At 37.2% G+C, this 18,663-nt stretch overlaps 1 protein-coding gene across 4 annotated transcripts in view; it reads right to left on the minus strand.

Moving 5' to 3' along the window:
* Positions 1-6,023: 6,023 nt before the first annotated feature.
* U2surp (U2 snRNP associated SURP domain containing) overlaps positions 6,024-18,663 on the minus strand; it is a 47,834-nt gene continuing 35,194 nt past the window's right edge. For all 4 annotated transcript variants that reach the window (XM_085827902.1, XM_085827901.1, XM_085827900.1 and 1 more), the window contains 8 exons: positions 18,255-18,411; positions 17,348-17,443; positions 16,531-16,597; positions 14,202-14,361; positions 11,260-11,370; positions 9,046-9,164; positions 7,388-7,564; positions 6,024-6,249 (listed from right to left, as the gene is read on the minus strand). In XM_085827902.1, the coding sequence (XP_085684028.1) occupies positions 6,111-6,249; positions 7,388-7,564; positions 9,046-9,164; positions 11,260-11,370; positions 14,202-14,361; positions 16,531-16,597; positions 17,348-17,443; positions 18,255-18,411 (1,026 nt within the window). In that variant the 3' untranslated portion in view covers positions 6,024-6,110. The remainder of the gene's footprint in view (positions 6,250-7,387; positions 7,565-9,045; positions 9,165-11,259; positions 11,371-14,201; positions 14,362-16,530; positions 16,598-17,347; positions 17,444-18,254; positions 18,412-18,663) is intronic.

Here is an 18,663-nt window from a genome sequence, read left to right on the forward strand (position 1 = left end):
CTCCTAATGGAAATATTCAGCTGCTGTCTGCAGTGAGGTGTTTATTCAGTGTGGTGTTTCAACTGTTCGAAGCCACCACGTGACATTTTTAATCAGGCAGGCTCCTCCAAATTCATGTTTTACAGCTTTGAGAACTCCAAAGAAGCTTTGCCAAAGTCCTAGGGACATTACCACAAAGCTGTTTTTCTGAATAGTATTTAAAGCGTGATTTCCTTTTCAAACCCCATATAGTTACAGATCTATTTTAAAAGTAGTTTTAGGTCACATTTCTTCTTGCATGATCTGAAGCTATAGACTCCGACTTGCAAATACATATAAAATACAAGTGTGATCATACCCACTGGTCCCTTCTTTATTTTCTTAGGGGACTTTATTGTCAATCTTATGAAAAGCACATGCTGTTGCTCAGCTGTTAATCTGTGTAGACTTATTTTAAATCTTGAACTTGTACAACAAATCCCATGCTTCAGGATTCCATGCAGTCTTCACCAGGTTCATGCCACACCTCATTTCAGCCGCTCATGGTCAGATTTCCTTTTAGAAATCTTGACTCATAGAATTCCACATAAGTTGACAGAAGGTATTTTTACTTTACATTGTTATTATTTTGAGTCAAGGTCTTACAACGTAACTCTGGCTAGCCTGGAACTCATCTGTAGACCAGGCTGGCCTCAAACTTCCCTGACTCTGCCTGCCAGCTGGGATTAAAGGTATGCACCACCTTGCCAGACATTAACAAGAATGTTTTCTTCAAAAGGAAGGGAGAACAAAATGTTAACCTGGGTTAACACATCACCGAGTGGTCAGCTTTGCGCAACACACACACACACACACACACACACACCAACAGACCAGAGTTTAAGAAACATTTACCAAATGTAATGATTTTTTATTATTAGAGGCAGAGGCAGGCGGATTTCTGAGTTCGAGGCCAGCCTGGTCTACACAGAGAAACCCTGTCTTGAAAAACAAATAACAAAAAAACAAACATTTGAGTGTTTTAGAATTTGTTTTTACTTAACTACAGGATGCTTCAGTTCCCAGAAACACTGTTTATTAAGTGTCACTAAAGACAGCCCTATGCCGGTAGTGTTGTACACGCGGCTGCACCTTATAATAACTAAAGTTAACATCCTCGGTTTCTAGGTGAGAAGAAACAAAGCATCAGGCACACCTGCACCACACGAGTCCACAGCCCAGGCTCTTCCTCTGCCTCCTTCTCCACTGCTGTATGTCACACAACACCAAGTTTTTAAAGTTTTAAACACGAAAAAAGACGCTCTTCATTCTAAAATGATTTGGAAATACTAACAGCATTAAAAACCAAAATCAGCAATTTATCTTTCCCTTTTTTGGTAGCAAAGTAAGTCTCAAAGCAAGCGCAAAGCTTAGCAGGTACTAAAGAACCCCATTCCTTTCCACAGACAGCAAATAAACCATAAGAGCATCTGAGGGAGGCTCATTAATATTAATCCACTGCAGCTTCAAAATCAGTCTGCTTCCTAAGCGTACTGCATGTCGCAGGCTATGCCACGCTGGTGTGGAATTACATCACACAAACCACTAAAGAGACCACAGAGAACACCAAGTTGTACAAATGGTAAAGAATTTTAATTAAATGATGTTTATATTTCACTTTCTAGATTAGTCAAACAGCAACAAAGTAGCATGTGGCTACAGGGGCAGGACTGGGCAGAGGAGAGAGGGGAACTCGGGTACAGTGTTTCAGTTTTGCAATGAAAAAGTTATAGAGGTTGGATGTACAACAATGTGAGCATACCTAACACCAGCAAACGGTACAGTTAAAAATGCTTAGGGTGGGAAAGTTTGTCAAGAGCATTTTATCACAACTAAAAATAACCAAAACCTTAAAAAGGAACCAGGAGCTTTCAGTGTGATGATGCCATGATATGTTTACAAACAAAACAGATATACTAAGGAGCTGATATTTATAGGTTGGAGGTGAGATGGCCACTCTTATATGCTGGGTTTGAAGTTTTTCTCAGTGAGATAAACAGAACAGACCTCCTTAACAAAGAAAATAAGGGCACGAAATTTCCTAATTAGTAGGGAATCACGTATCATAAAACTACCTGGTAGGAGTTTTACTGCATAAAACTTAGTGGCTCTGTTGCTACAACGAAGAGACAACGTTCTTTCCATCACTAGTTCGCACAGGAGAAAACGGCTGAAAGAAGGATTGCCATATAGGGTTCCCATTAGAAAATAGTATACAGAAAATCACATAAGCAGTCTAAATTTACTATGAAAACAATGGGTTTTATTTAAGTAATTAAAAGTTAAAATAAAAACAACACAGTGACTTCTACAAGCCTTGTTTGCGACTAATCTTTCCGTAGGAAACTATAAAGTGCCAGTGTCATCCAGAAGGCAGCGCCACCAGCCTTCCACGGCATCTGTCCCACTGCAGAGTACTTTAGCTGAGCCATGTCTACAAATCTGTCTTCTCTGCTATTTCAAATCAGAGACACAACACACAAGAGCCTGAAGTTAAAAGAATAAAAACACTGATACTCTAAACACAATTATATACGAAAGTGAACCGAGGACATTTTATCTACAAAACTATACATATACACACAATACATTTACATTAGAGCTGCAGGAGGTGGTACTGAATAAACAGAGGCATTTGAACAGGCTCCCTTTCAACAGCAGCACATTCCCACCCCTATTAGTCTACCACTACACTTCCCTAGGATTTGTCTTCGTGTATTAGCTAAATCTTAGGAAGTTGGTAACAAAAACACAAAAAAGTCCAAAATGATAAGCACTCCCTAAAATCTCTTCCAAAAACATGCACGTGAAAAATGTGAAAACCCCAAACATTTTGTTAATGTGAGTTTTTCATCACAAGACCTTTTAAACTTATACTGTCTTCACAAATACCTGGCATTCAAGTTTTTGTAGGCTTGTCCACTCGAAGTCAGAAGAGGGGAACAACAAACAAAAGCTTATTTTGAAAATGCAGCGCTTTAGAAAAGCAGTAGTTTATTTTTAAAAACAACTTTCCCGGCTAAAGAAATCACACAGTTGTCATCAGTATAGGTTAACTCACTTTGGCAACAGGTTTCTCTCTCTGTATTTTTAACCATGATAAACTATTAACACGATCATGCAATTTCTCAGAACTTATACCACCATCAAGGCAAGTGTATAGGATATTTCTAATAAACCTACATTTGATCATGAACAAAATTTCTTTTAAGGTGTTTTCAAGTACTCAAGAATATTAAAGAATGGGGAAAATACATAGGTCAGAAGGAAGTATTCCTTCCAACACTCTTTAATTAGAATACAATTCTCAGATTAAGCCCATAGGAATGGTCTGCAATAAAAAAAATTAGGTCAGGATAGAGCAATTTCTGCAAAATTTAGCAAAAAAGCCAAAAATATTGTGAACCAAATAAAAGAATCCTTTGGGATCAGGGCTTTCTGTCTCCCTAGTTCCTTAATCTCTAACTCACTACAATTAGAAACCCGCAGATGCAGACTCACAGAAAAATGGAAATACAGTGCCAAAGAAAACTACCCTCACAATCCTCTTTAGTCACAGGTCTTTTGTTGGAACATGTTACTTCTGCCTCTGCAGAGAGAAGCAAGTGGTACCACATTGGAAGGGGATCCCTTTGTTAGCAACGTTGTAGGATGGTCGACAGAGCATTTCATACAATTAGTAGAGGACCACGGCTGTGCGTTACATAGCCAGAACCATCTTTCTTGTAACTCTCCAATCATTTATGAACACTTTAACTCACAAAAATTATGCTGTGTTCTTTAGATATGAAAACTAAGGTATTATTTTTAAAAATATGCGCAACAGCTTCCTTCTTCTAAGACCATTTTCTGATCCCATTAAATTCACAGGGACCCTGTTTTTGAGACAGGATCTCTCTCTATTGCCCAAGGTGGTTTCAACTTGTGAGTTTACCATCATGTAGCCTCAATGCTGGAATAACAAGTGTGTGCCACTTGATCCCACTGTGAATTTTAACAGCTTACTCTAGATGTTTTTTCATAATGAAAAATGGGAAATAACCTAGTTAATGCTATTTACAACTCAAGAAAACAAAATCCAATATAGCCTAATATATACAGTAAAGAAAATTATTCTATCAGGTCTAAGTAATTGCCCACCTACCCAAAAGGAAGCCAGTTTTATATTCCAACTGTAATAGCTACAATATGGATCCATTGCAGTAGAAAACACTACACATAAATAGCCAACACCAAGCTAAAGTGTTGCCATTGAGGGAGAAAAGGAACTATCCTTCATAATTTGCCTGAAACAAAGAAAAATCATTTTCTGACCAATTATTTCTTTGTCTAACTAAAGACCAGGGAATAAGGAATACCACAACTACCAGCAATTTAACACTATTTTTCTTAAAAGAAAGATGATATAAAATGCTATTCTCCCAGATAATGAACACAGGAGAAAAATGTATTCCTCTTGTAATGGCTGTATTTATATAGATCTTTAAGAATCAGCACCAAATGTTCACATTAATTATTCTGCAACTTTAAGGAATTAACATTTCCTAATAAAGTAGGTAAACAAAGGACTGAATAATCCTTTCATGCTAAGAACCACAATGTAAAGCAATTATGACGGGCTCATTTCTCAAGCTTCTGTAGATGTGTTGGGTAAGGAGAAGACATGCCTTACTGTACAGCTGATATGACTACTCCTCAAATCAGGGGCAGAAGACACCTTATTTTGTGACTGGGCAAGATTAAGTAAACAAAGTGAAAAGATTAAAAAAAAAAGGTAAATCCAAACAATCCATCATTACAGAAATCATAAAGCACTGCATAAAGAGCCTGGATGGAGTCTGAAAGCAAGACTAACAGACAGACAGACAGATACTAGCATCAGGTCAAGGCCACACAGCATTACAGTGTTTGTGGGCTTGTGATCAACAGTCACAAGTTTGCCTATTTCTTCCCCAGACCACAGCCAAGTTCTTTCCAGTTTATAAAAGAATTCAATGCTGACTTAAGTCAACTTTTTGCGCCTTGAATTTATAAATCATTGGATGTTAAAATTGCCTGAAAACCGTTTAATTTTTCAATTTTTATTTAAAGCTGTACTTCAAACCAAATCCTTCAAAACAAAAAGCTGTTTCAAACAAATTTGTACAAATATCATGATACCAGTGTTTTAAAGATAACCTACAGACAATTATAAAAAGGCAACTATTATACAAAAGAATTCTATGGTAAATTTTTATAAAACCTTTTATAAATAAACTTGTTTCATGATAGAAGATAAAAATTAAATTTACCCTAAATACGTTAATTGCTCAGAAGATGGGCTGAGTGTTTTGAAGTCATGTCGCTTCTTTGAGAAAGAACTGTTTTAACCAGGCACTACATTAACAGATACACATCATACGCTCTATTCGAGCCTTCTGTTCTCTAGGTATGAAACTCTTTACAGAAATGGATAAGCAAAACCTACAGGAGTATTGGGTCCCTTAACTTTTGAAAGTCATTTTAGTAATTATAAAACACTAGCTACTTGAACACTGGAGCTTGTAAAGTGCACTAGGGATAAGAAACAGCAATGGTGCCAAATTCACTTAGTAGGTCTTTAAGGGACTTGGTGTCACCAACTGGGCAAAAAAACAACATTATAGTTTTCTGTTCAGATTTTATTTGAAATCTAATTCAAATTGTCAAAGCTACAAAAGGGGGGAAGACATCTGTATTATGTGTCTAAGTCACAACATCCTAAAACAAGATACTACTACTGCCAGCAGATCCATTGGACACATTTCTGATGAAATTCATTAGCACAATAAAAATTTCATCTTGAGAAAACAGCCACAACAAAAGTAATTTATACAATATAAAACAATGACAGGTCTACAGATGCAGTTACTCGTGAGTTTACACATGCATTCACAAACAAACAAACAACAAACAAAACCCAGGAATGCTCTTTCATTAGAATTTTTTTTGTTTTTGTGTGTATGGTGTTTTTTTTTTTAATTAAATTTAATTAAATTTAATTAAAAAAAAAACCATTCAGGCACAAAACAAACTTGCATTTCCAATAAGTGACAGCATCTTAAAAATATATGTCAGTGTTTGTTTTTCTTTGACTTTTTATGAGACCTGTGTGGAGACCGGGACTGAGATCTGGATTTCTTCCCTGATTTCTTAGGGGACCTAGAGCGAGACCGCCTAGACCTTTTAGGTGTCCTTGAACCAGACGGCGACCTGTAAACAAACAAGAACGTTTAAGTAACCAGCTACCAAAACAGCTCTAAGAGGGTGTATCAGCCACTAACTAAATAAAACAGCAAACTCAACTTTATTCTTTACTATGTACACACACATGGATTTATTTTGCATTTACTATTCATGAGAAATCAGTATACTATTTGTTTTAAAAGACAGATTTCTGAGTCTTTATCCTGCTCCAATGAGAATGTGTGATTTTTATAATAAGCTCTCCAGGTAACTGGTATCTCCACCCAAAATTTGAACCTCTAACCCAGAAGATCAAATTCCAAGAACCAACTAAACCATTCACATAATCTGAAAAGCAGATCTGCACACTCTAATTTTGAGGGAAAAAATATTTTCACTTAAGGCTATCATTTAAAACAATATAATTTGTTGTTTTTGAGACAGGGTCTCACTGTGTAGCCCTAGCTAGCCTGTGTCTCCCAGGTAATAGGATTCATGGCATCTGCCACTACATCTGGCACCGGGAATTTTGCTAAGTTTTGTTCATAGAAATTTCAAAACAAACAAGCAAACAAAAAATACCCCCCAAACCCCACATACATATACATCTACACATACTACATGCATACAAGTGGGAAAAAGAGAAAGTCTATTTCATAAAGAATTACAGAAAATGATTATGATAATGAAGCATTGGCATAGAAATTCAGGTGCAGCTCTGAAGAAAATGTCCCTCTATAACATACATTGAGGAACTACTTTTGTGGGACTAAAAGGCTTATATAAAATATATAAAATGTTCAAGTCCATACTGAGGAGACGATAAATAGTATTCTATTTCCTTACCCAAATACTTACTTCTGTAGAAACGGGGTATTCTTTTTCAGCTTTATCAAAAATCTAGGTCTATTTATTATACAGAAACAAAGACAAGAATAAACAGAGCTCCCCCTACCCACAATAGTGGACATGTCAACATCTTGGTCAGTCTTTAACTTGCTAGAATTCCTCTATACTTGAATCATGACAAACTGAGGGAGGAACAAGATAACCCAAAATAAGAGTGCTATTTCGGCTTTTCTCAAATCGCAAGCACATTCTTGTGAAGCTTGTGGAAGGAATTATCTAAGTGGTACTGACACAGGTACAGGTGACTTGCACTTACCTTTTGGCTTTTTTGCTAGCGTCTCTAGGAGAGTCTTTGTGAGAGGATCTGGACCGAGAACTTTCTTTGTGAGACCTTTCTGACCGTTCGGAGCGCTCTGATTTGGGTGATGGGGATTTCACACGCCGACCACTGTTACTTCGAGAAGGGCTGGGAGAGGTACTATGTCGTCTCTTCCTGCAAAACAAAGCACACAAACTCTCCCTAAGTGACAAAGACCTAGGCATCCCAGTTTAATTTTACTACTAGTGTCTCCCAGCTCCACTGACTTAACTCTCACAAGACAAGCTAATGTTACTTTCCAACAACATTGACTGTCCTTTATTTAATGAACAAGTAAGTCTTTAAACAACTTGCTCAAAACCAAATGAACTCAACTAAATTCAATTTTCTTTTGCTATTAAGAGATTACTAACACCGGGCGTGGTGGCACACGCCTTTAATCCCAGCACTCGGGAGGCAGAGGCAGGCGGATTTCTGAGTTCGAGGCCAGCCTGGTCTACAAAGTTGAGTTCCAGGACAGCCAGGGCTATACAGAGAAACCCTGTCTCGAGAAAAAAAAAAAAAAAAAAGAGAGAGAGAGAGAGAGATTACTAGAAAATTGAAATAAGCCTGACCTTTCTAGATTGGAAAACAATGAAAACATTTCTTCAATGCTAATTTCTTAATATGGTTCTTCCACTAAAGTTAAACGATACAATTCAGAGAACAGGATACTGTTAACTAGTTGGAGGTGAAGTGAAAGAAAAGAACTAAAGAAATAGAAGATTTTAGCAGGTGGAGCATGTGGGTGAAAGGTACATAGAGATTATTTATACGATTTTTGTAACTTTCCTATAAAACTAAATTATATATATAACCAAATTCTATACATAATCAAGATACAAAAGACCAATCATTGTGATTTTGTTATTTATAAGTAAATACAGGGTGATTAAGCCAAGTTTCTCATTTGCTTTTTTAATATGGAAAACTTTGATTCTGTTTACTAAAGCAAATGGTTCCTACATTAGGCACTTAAAACTATAAAAGTAAGAAACATGCTCCAGCGAGGTAGCTCAGCAAGTAACATCACCAACATCACCATCCAACTCTTACTGAATGTGATCCTCTGGGCCTTACATGGCAGAAGGAAAGACCCCCCCCCCCCAAGTGTCTTCTGACTCCACAGGAACACAGTGGCATGTGTATACCACCCTCCCCGCCTCAACTAAACAAATGAAAAGTTAAGAGTGAAAAAAATTCAACATAAAAATGCTGAAACAAATAACATGATAAGCAAGTCACAGTCTCTTCTATACATAATCTTCTTTCAAAACAGAAACCAAGAGTGGCAGCAACAGGAGATAAAACAAGCTGTTACTTAAGCCATGAGCTTGATACCCAATAGTGTAACTGAATTCCTGCAGTGAATTAAGGCTAAGGATACCATAGTAAAGAGATGATGTCCTAATTACTTAAGCCAAGTGGCAACTAACAGCCCCGAGTCTCAGCTAACTCTGCCTCCTACAGGCAGAAGCCAAATATGTTTATTGTGAAAACTCCATCTGGTTCGTTGTTACTGGGAATACCGGAATACTGTTGATAATGGAAATACTTTAAAATCAAACAGCACTCCAAATCTTAAAATAAAGCAGGTTAACTATCATATGCCATACCTTTCTTTTCTTGTTGGAGTACATTCATCCTTTTCCTTCTTGTCTTTGGATCGAGATTCCAATTTTTCTTTATCTTTTTTGTCTCTTTCTCGTTCTCTTTCTAATTCTTTTTCCTTCTCCTGTTTTGTTTTTAAAAGAAAATACTTAATTGCTTAAAAAAAAATACCATTCCAGGCTATCTCATGTATTTAACCATAATTTTTTTTAAGAATTTTTAAAATACTAATTAAGGGATGATCTCAAAAAATATCTACCCTTTCAGGCAACTAGTCATTTCTTATCAGCTAAATCATCATTATCATCATCATTATCCTTGTATAGCAACTAAACATTTACTGTTTATCATAGTCCAAATAATATGGTAACAATGTCCCAAACACCAGATCATCACGGGATCCTTCACAACACTACTGCTCTCCATCGAGAGCTGGAACACAGACTCATGGTACCAGCCATGCTAGTGAGCACAACAACCACAGCCACAGCAGAGTCAGGAACTCGGTCACAGAGCTCCTGTCCCTTCATTCCTACCACATCAAAATGGGAGGGAGGGGGAAGTAGGGAGGGAAGGAAAGAGGACGATGGAAAAGGGAAGGGAAGAGGAAACAAACATATCAGAATAAGCTAACATAATGACCTTCCCATCACAGACCGAAGAAAAGCAATTCTGCCAATATATAGCAGACTCACTTAATAAAGAAGTTCTTACCAAATATTTTATAAGTAATTATGAAAAGAATTCTAATCTTAACTTATAAACTGATCACATGGCATAATTATATAAACCAGAAAAATAACTGCTTATAGTTTTCCTAACTGCTACTTCCCAACAAAATTCTAATTTCTATTAATGGCAGAATAAATAATTAAAGTAATGCCTAAAGATACTGAACCATCTTAGTCCTTTAATAAAAGAAATGGAATTTATGACTGGCATGCACCAAAAATGTTGATTTAACTGCTTCTCCTTTTTAAAAAGTGAAAAAAACAATCTTATAACTACACACTGGCAAAGTTTTTACAGAGCCAGACCAAAAGAACCCAGTGTCTTCTGGATCATAGACAGTCCTTTAACAGCTGCTCCACTGCATCACAGCAACAAGAAAACCACACAGATAATACCTAGGTGAAGAGGCATAGCTGTGTTCTAGTAAATTTATTTACAAAGACTACAGTTAGCTGACCCTTAGCATATGCCTTCTAAAAACACAATCTTGTCTCCAATTAACAGTCATGACATACAGGAGACTAAACTTGTAACTGGCATTATCTATCCCTGTTTAGTTTGTTGCCACTGAGATGTAGGGAACATCTCAACATGTAATCTTCCATGTAGACTAAAAGCCTGATACCATGGCTAAAGGGACTCAAGAGGTACAGACAACTAGCACCATATTCTAAACCTCATTTTTCTTTTTTTTCAACTATATGGCAGACTATAAATCTAAAGAGGTACTAAGAAGACTAACTTCCTTTAATGATGTGTAGTATACATTTCCCCAAATGATAAATTATTTCCTGATTGACTGCACATTTTATAGAAACTATACTACAGTTAAACAATTTTAAACTGACTTACTTATTCTGACTTAACACACAAAGCAAAAATACGAACACTAGCTATGATCTACTAGAGAAAACCCTTGTGGCACATAGCAGAGAATGGCATGGGCTCCCATAGGTCTGCACAGCTCGTCAGTCCCTTTACCAGAAAGCTAGCTCCCCTGCCACCCATTCTGCAACTGTAAACTCTGGGCAGGCCCTTTCCTGTTTGATACTGTTATTACCATTGGAATGATGGCCACGGTACAGATAAAACAGCAGTTCCAACACAAGTCCTGGGCATTAAACAGGCACCGTATGGGGCCCTCGTTCTGGCGCTCTGGACATTCACTGTCCCGAAGCCCAGAACTCTCCAATGTGCGATGTGTTCTACCTCTCACTACACCTTCTCGGAGATGAACTTCCTAGAATTAATGATTTCTTACTACCATCAATGTAATGTCTTCCCAGAGGGTTTTCTCATTCTGAAAGTATGTTTTTAACAACATTAATTGTCTCTAGTCTATGGGTAGTATCCAGAATAAAGTATTTCTAATCATCATTCAATATTTATGCAGCAAAGGCTGTTATCTGGAATGCTATTATCCCAATGGTCTATAAAGCCAGTAAGAACCATGGCAGTGCACACTACTGAATACAGGTATTCCTTACCCGCTGCAACAGTTTATCCCTGTAGTGCTCTACTTGTTCCTGGAAGCTTTGGCCTGGTTTTTTAGGTCTCTTTCCAGATTCCAATTCATCTTGAAACTTCATAACTTTTAGCTGTGAGATAAAACATTTCAAATAAGAATTTTCTGTCACAACTTTTCTAGCATTGCTTTTCTCCTATAGTAAAGCACTAACTGATTAGGACTCAGTCAAAATACAATCTCAATATAAAGTCTGTCAGATAAGCCCACAACACAAAATTCAGGCCATCAAACACCAGCAGCACACATGTTCGCTTCACATCCTTAAGAACATATGTGTTCACCTCACAATGAATGTATATCTAGTTAAGAATTAGAAGGAAAAAAAAAAAAAAACATTTCGAGGCCAGCCTGGCCTACAGAGTGAGTTCCAGGACAGCCAGGGCTACACAGAGAAACCCTATCTGGGAAGAAAAAAAAAAGAATTAGAAGAAAAAGGTAAGTACAAGGCAAGCATATTTAGAGATTTAAGAGTCAGCAAGATATAATCAGAAAATAGGTTAAAAGCAACAATAAAAACGATGGTGTTCTAGTTATAGCTCCTTAGAACAAAATACACAGATGCACAGTGTGAAGGCTCTGCTCTATTCACAGCACAGTGTAACCACTGACCATCAAAACACAAAGGGCTAAACCATATTCAGGTTGTACCTTTAAACAATAAGAGTAAATACTGACACTGTGGCGTTTTGTTTTGTTTTGTTGCTTTTTTAAGACAGGATTTCTCTGTGTAGCAGTGCCCTAGCTGATCTGGAACTTGCTCTGTAGACAAGGCTGGCCTCAAACTCACAGAGATCATCCTGCCTCTGTCTCCCAATACTGACTTTAAATAGATCAGAATTTCTAATTCTACTTCTTAAAATGAATTACTTAGAATGACAAACATTCCCTGCAGCATGCTAGTAGACCACGTTATATATTCATCCTAAGATGTCTGGCTAACCATACACAAAGCTCAGAGATTCACACACACTTGCAATGGATAACAATCTAAAAGTCTGTACCTGCTAAAACATAACTCAACTTTGCAAAAATCAGTAACAGAAAGAAAATATAAGGGAAATTTTCATATTTTACTCTGGAGATTTAAATATTTTGATCACCTTCTACTCCTGGAGACAATGTCTTCCAATGTATTCCAGGCTGACCTCAAACTTGTAACCCTCCTGGGTGCTGGGATTACAGGTATGCATCACCATGCCTGACTAAAATTTGTTTTACAATTCTGTGAAGACCACTAAAAGAGCTAACTGTGGGCCAGTGAAACGTCTCAGTAAGTAAATGTGTCTGTGCCGAGCCTGATGACCTATTTGATCTCAAGAACTCATATGGCTAAGAAACAACCACAAGTTATTTTGACTTCCATTTGACTGAAGTGATATGCACGTGACACATATACAAATAATATATATAATTTAAAAACTTTTCAAAAGAGAGTAAATTCACAATATTCTAAATAAAGTAAGACAACTGGGGTTGGAAAGATGACACAGAAGATATAATTTTTGTCATATAAGCCTGACAACCTGAGTTCAACCCTACCCAGAAACCATGTTTAAAAAACTGCACATGGTGACCGGGTGGCCTGGTGACGCAGTGACTCATGTCTGCAATGCTACAGTCCTAGCACTGTCTGAGGCAGACGGGAGAATCACTGGGAGGCCTGCTAGTCATTTATCCTGGAGTATACAGTATGGCCGAAATGACAAAGAAAGCAGTCCTCTAGCTTCCATGTGAGCACCTGCTTTCTTCTCTCTCACCATGCCCCACTCCACACTCACATACAAAGACATTACAAAATTATTAAAATAAAACCACCTCTCTCCAGCGGGAGTTTAGATGTTCATGAAATGTAACAGGTGACAGACAGTTCTCTTCTCTTGAATCAAGGGAAGGAAGATGGCCCCGAGAGAAGAAAAGCACATGGTTGTTCCACATTGACCCAGCCATGCTTTCCTTAGGAGACGGTGGGAAGACCTCACCCACTAGTACCCCACTCTACTTTATCTGAATTGATAGACTGTTTAAATAGACTATCTGCTACTAACAAATTTAAGAAATAAAGCCTGAGCACTAGAGAAATGTTATAATCGTCTCCTGTCCTACAAATCAAAGGCGTATTTTCAGTGTTTGAACTCAAGACTGTATCTTGCATGTTCTTGGACTGTTGTCCTTTTTCTGCTTAACTCATTTCCACAGCAGGGTTCATAAACCACAGACTTAAAGTTCTCTCTCCATCTTTTCTTTCAAAAGCCTTAAAATTAGTCTTTGCACTTTTCATGTTTTAATCAATTTAAAGTGAATACACTTTAAAAGACAGTTTGATGCTGAAGTTGAGGGGAATGGCAAGACAATGTAAATCCCCAAGCTCACCACCATATGAAACCAAAACCAAGTAAACAGCAAACTCAATGTCAGGAGAGAATTTTCTTCTAATTGTGCATGTGTATAGGCTTGAGGCCAACTTCACTATTCCTTGGGATGGCCAGCAACCTGGGTTTTCCAGACAAGTCTCTCTCTAGCTCAGGTCTTTAAATCAACTGGCAAGCACTTTACAAGGGCACTATCTCCCAGCCTTTTTTATTTTGTGGTAAGAGTTTCATTATGTGGTCAACCTAGAATCAAACTAATGGAAAATAGACATTCAACAAACAAGGAAGCAAGTCAAACAAACAAAATACACATTCCAGAAATAAAATCAGAGAGAGAAACACAAAAGGTAGCAATCTAGAGACAAAGACAAAGCTAGCACTATGAATAGGGGGCTTCTGAACTAAGAGGCAGAAGGTACTCACATGGAGGTTTCTAAGCAGAGCGAACAGGATATGGAAAGAACCAAGGAGTTAATCGGGTATTGAAAGTTAAAGGCCACTAATGTAGTTGTGATTTCAATGTAATACAAACCTCAATCTCACGAAGCTTAGCTCGTTTTTCTTCACTCATTTCGGAGTACTTAGAGAACTTAGACTCAGTCATCTCTTCTCTGACTGGGTTAGAATACAAATGATGTTCTTCAGATTTGGAACTCTGAGTGTCTTCTTCATCTTCACTCTCTTCTTCCTGACTTTGGAAACAGAGGATAGATACACTGCAAGTCACAGCAGGAAAAACAAAACGTAGTATTTTACAGCTTGGGTATATGTTTTTTATTATCTTGAAACTTAAATGGTATTGCAGAACATATAAGCATTTATAAGACATACTCTGCAAATATCTGGTCAGGTAATATTTTTAGACAGTTCTGAAAAACATTTCCTCTACAGAAAAAGCTGAACTTTGGTATATATAATAATATAACCACACTTTTAATAAATTCTGCATGTTAATGCAATCTGCAACACCATGCAATACAATGAAATAAAATGATCGACCGATAAGTGCTGCAAATGCCTCAGCTCAGGAAACTCAGGAAGCTATCATCTGGAACATATTAATCACAATCACCATAAAACAAAAATCAATTCAATTTAAGGACCCCACCCTCTTAACACATGATACTCAAGCAAAGCACTACATGAGGTCTGAGTATTAGAAAACTATTCATTCAGATATATATATATATATATATATATATATATATGAGATCTGTACATTTTCATTTTTAATTTATGTATATGAGTATTTTGGCTGCATCCTTGTATGTGTACCATGTGCATGCCTGTTTCCATGGTCAGCAGAAGTGAGTGTGGGGTTAGGAATGGGTGTGAACTTCAATGCACATGCTAGGAATCAAACTCCGGTCTTCAAGAGCAACAAGTGCTCTTAACCTCTGAGCCATAGCTTCCTGCTATACTTTTGTGAAAATGGAAATTCAAAATTCTAAATCTGTACCAAATTCACTACAAATGCTACTATTTTTAGCATTTCTCTCCAACTATTACAAGTACTATTTTTAAATTCCATCTCTGCTGCAAATGCAACAGTTTTATGAAGAAGCCCTAAGTAAAAAGGCATTTCTGATCCAACCACTAGAGAGCAGTAGTAAGCTATAAGAAATTCTGAAGGACCAGAAAGCCATATGCAAATTAGTTTTTTTTTTGCAATGTAGTTTCTTAAACCTATGCTTATGTTAGCATGATTTACTTGGAGTTATAGGAAAAATTAAAAATATTAATTCTACTTCTTCTGACATGTTTCTACCAATGATTACTGCAACATATAGTACTAAAATATAGTCATACGTAACACAAAAATCAGTTTTATGCCAAAACCCTAATGCTTTCAGAAATAAAATGAACCTAACAATATATCTGGAGTTCTTTGGTGGCCTTTCTACCCTTCATTGTAAAGTAAAAAGAACAGTATGTATTTTAATTCTAACATTTTGAGGTATTGCTAATGATGGGGTCATGGACATAAAGAGTCAACAAAACCACTTTCAAAGCAAGCTAAACTGAATCCTTCAAATATGGCACCCTGCAGTTTCAGAGAGCTATCTTCACTGGTAAGCCACACTAACTTGTTCTAGGCACATCAATGTCTCTGAAGACATACTGTCCGTTTCTACAAACTGCTGACTGAGCACACCTCCCTGCAGCCACCAGTCCGTTTGCTTTACCAAGTGCACACAAGTGCACGCTCTGTACTGGGATATCCAACAGGCTTGCCTTTGTTCTTCATCCATCTGAGAATAAGACTACTCAGTTTTCATAAAACAAAAGACTCTTTTTATTGTAAAGCCCAGTATTGACAGCAATGACTGTAAAATGTATGAAGCTTCCTAAAATTTATCAATATCATTATTTTCTTATCACCACAATGTCAAAGGCAAAAATATTTTTCTAGGAATTACGAGAAAAAACTATCAAAATTATAATTTCTTTATACTTACGAAGCTCCCCTGCATACACTCTCGTTCTTCTGACATGTTTACATTTAAAACAACAGCAGTTCTTAGTGATGCACTATCCACAAGGAAAGGAGTATGGTCTTCCTACTCCACTTTAAAATCACTTTTTGTGGATCTCAAGCAGTATTTGGTAACAATGATTTGAAACAACTACAACTGATAAAATAGTAGCTTTAAGGCAGGAGTATACATCCTCAGGTAGAAAACACAGGAAGGTGAAGCCTGGTGTAAAGACCAGAGACCAAAGCTCTTTATTCACTGGGAAGAAAAGATGGAGACTAAAGATGATTTTCTCTAAGGACTTATTATTTCAACCAAACGTGTTTAAAAGAGGGGGTGTATACGTGCAGGAAGCTGGATATGTCTGAAACTCAAGATTCTTACTTTTGGTTTTCCTCTTCTTCTGACTCTTCATGCTGGTCAAATAACTCCCACTTAGAAGTCGTTACCGCTAGCGGGGGGAAAAAAAAAGAATGTAATTCCATAAAGTGAATTACCATTTTTGCTACAGTACAGCAGAGACCCAACTTCAGAGCTGAAAGCTTGTATTGCAGGAGCTTCTATTCCAGCTTATCTCCTCATCTAGCAGCCAATGCAATGTGCTCTGCATCTTCTCTTCTCATACCTTATACTAGATTCAAATTCAGAAACGATGTAACAGATATGGGCCCAAGTGAATATAAAGAGAAAGGCAAGTGTAAACTCAATCTAACAAGAATTATAGGAGAGTCAAAGCCCAGTGTCTCTGAAAGTGATCTTCTAAGAGGGTTTCCACATGCATACTGACTACATGTACACTCTGTATTCAAACACTTTAGCCTGGAGATGGAGGGGGGGAGGGGGGCAAAGGAAGGGAGAGGGAGAGAGGAAGAATGTGAGTGTGTATGTGTGATTTATTTGCTTACACTCAAAGCTTCCGTTATTACAAGAGTACCAACAATAAATGAATGCTTATGATAGACTAAAATATGGTAACACTGAATCTGAAGGCTGACAACAAAGTTTTTACACACAAGGTAAACACACACACAAATATAAAGGTAGCAATAATATTAACAAATCAATTTTCTACGTTCCCCTTTCCAAGTGCTATGGATCCAACCCAGAGCCTTGCACATGCTAGGCAAGTACTATACTACTCAAAGATACCACTATTCCAGTACACAACTGTTTAAAAGCTCAGTGTTTACAATTTACTCACCTTGTGCTTCCAATTCAGATTCATCTACAGCCTCCCATTTTGATGGGGCAACTTTAAATATGGGTTCATTCTTCTTTGAGTCTTCAGTTGCATCCACTATTGAAGAAAAGATGAGTATTAAATATATTAGGAGATGACTCAAACTTATGGCCTTATCAAACAGCAAATAAAACTAAGTCCACACGTAGGAAACCACTGACAGTATCAACAAGGGTTATGATTAACTCACTGCTTTGCTTGAGACCAAATCTTTAAGTAGAGCCCTTTTACCCACATCCCAAGACCTCTAATAAATGCCTAAGCCTATAGCCAGCACTAAATTATACATTTACTATGTTTTCTTATCCACAGATTATTTTTATAAATTAGGAACACTAAAAAAGTAATAAAACAAACACGAAAGAAGTTAGAATGAACTATGATTCCTACAATTTATGAATTTTTTTGAACTCTCCATTTGATATTTGCAGGCCAGGATTGGCAGTGGGTAACTTTTATCTATCACAAGCAAGGCAAAATGGGTGTGGAGAACTACTGCATAGAAAATTTGGGTACAAGAGAAGCATATGGAGGTGTGGGTAGAAAAGTAAAAAAACAAAGGAGGTAAAAATGGGCATGTGACTGTAAAACAAACACAAGATACTGCCTGTAACTTTCAGACAACTGAGACAAAAAGAAAACCCTGCTAATATTATAGGATGATAGTCCCCCCAAAAAGATACCATAATAAAGCTCTTTCCTTTGCCACAGTCAAACATATTGCTAGATACCTAAATTTTAAAATGTCAGAAAAGGTGAGTGACCTGACAGTCAAAAATTAAAACATTTCTCCAAACCATGATGTGAAAAACTTAAGGGACTTTGGCAACTAAACCTGTTAGTCTGAATGCTTAAAATCCACACTTACAAGGCACTCCATCCAGGTCATCATCAAGACTCTTTATAGGGACCCCGTCCAGGTCGTCGATGGGAGTGGCATCGATGGGAATCCCATCCACATCCTCCAGAGGCGCCCCATCAAGCTCCTCCTCAATGGGAGCACCATCAAGATCATCCGGCACATCCTACAGAAACATGCACCACTCTAATATATTTTTTGACTTGCCTTAGTCTCTCACTGTTAGACTAACAGTAACCATCTGTACACTTATTTGCATAATATATATTAAAGGCTTATCCTTGACATCAAGTAGCATATGAGTCAGGCTTGGTTCGTCTGCCAAAGAGCTTAGTAAAGGTTTTTGTTGTTTAAAAAGAAAATATGTTAGAACAATAGATTGAAAGTGTATATCACCATCTTGTTGTACTATTTAATA

Source organism: Mus caroli, unplaced genomic scaffold (genome assembly GCF_978045245.1).
Source record: "Mus caroli unplaced genomic scaffold, Mus_caroli_1 scaffold_11, whole genome shotgun sequence".
In the NCBI taxonomy this organism is placed as follows: Eukaryota; Metazoa; Chordata; class Mammalia; order Rodentia; family Muridae; genus Mus; species Mus caroli.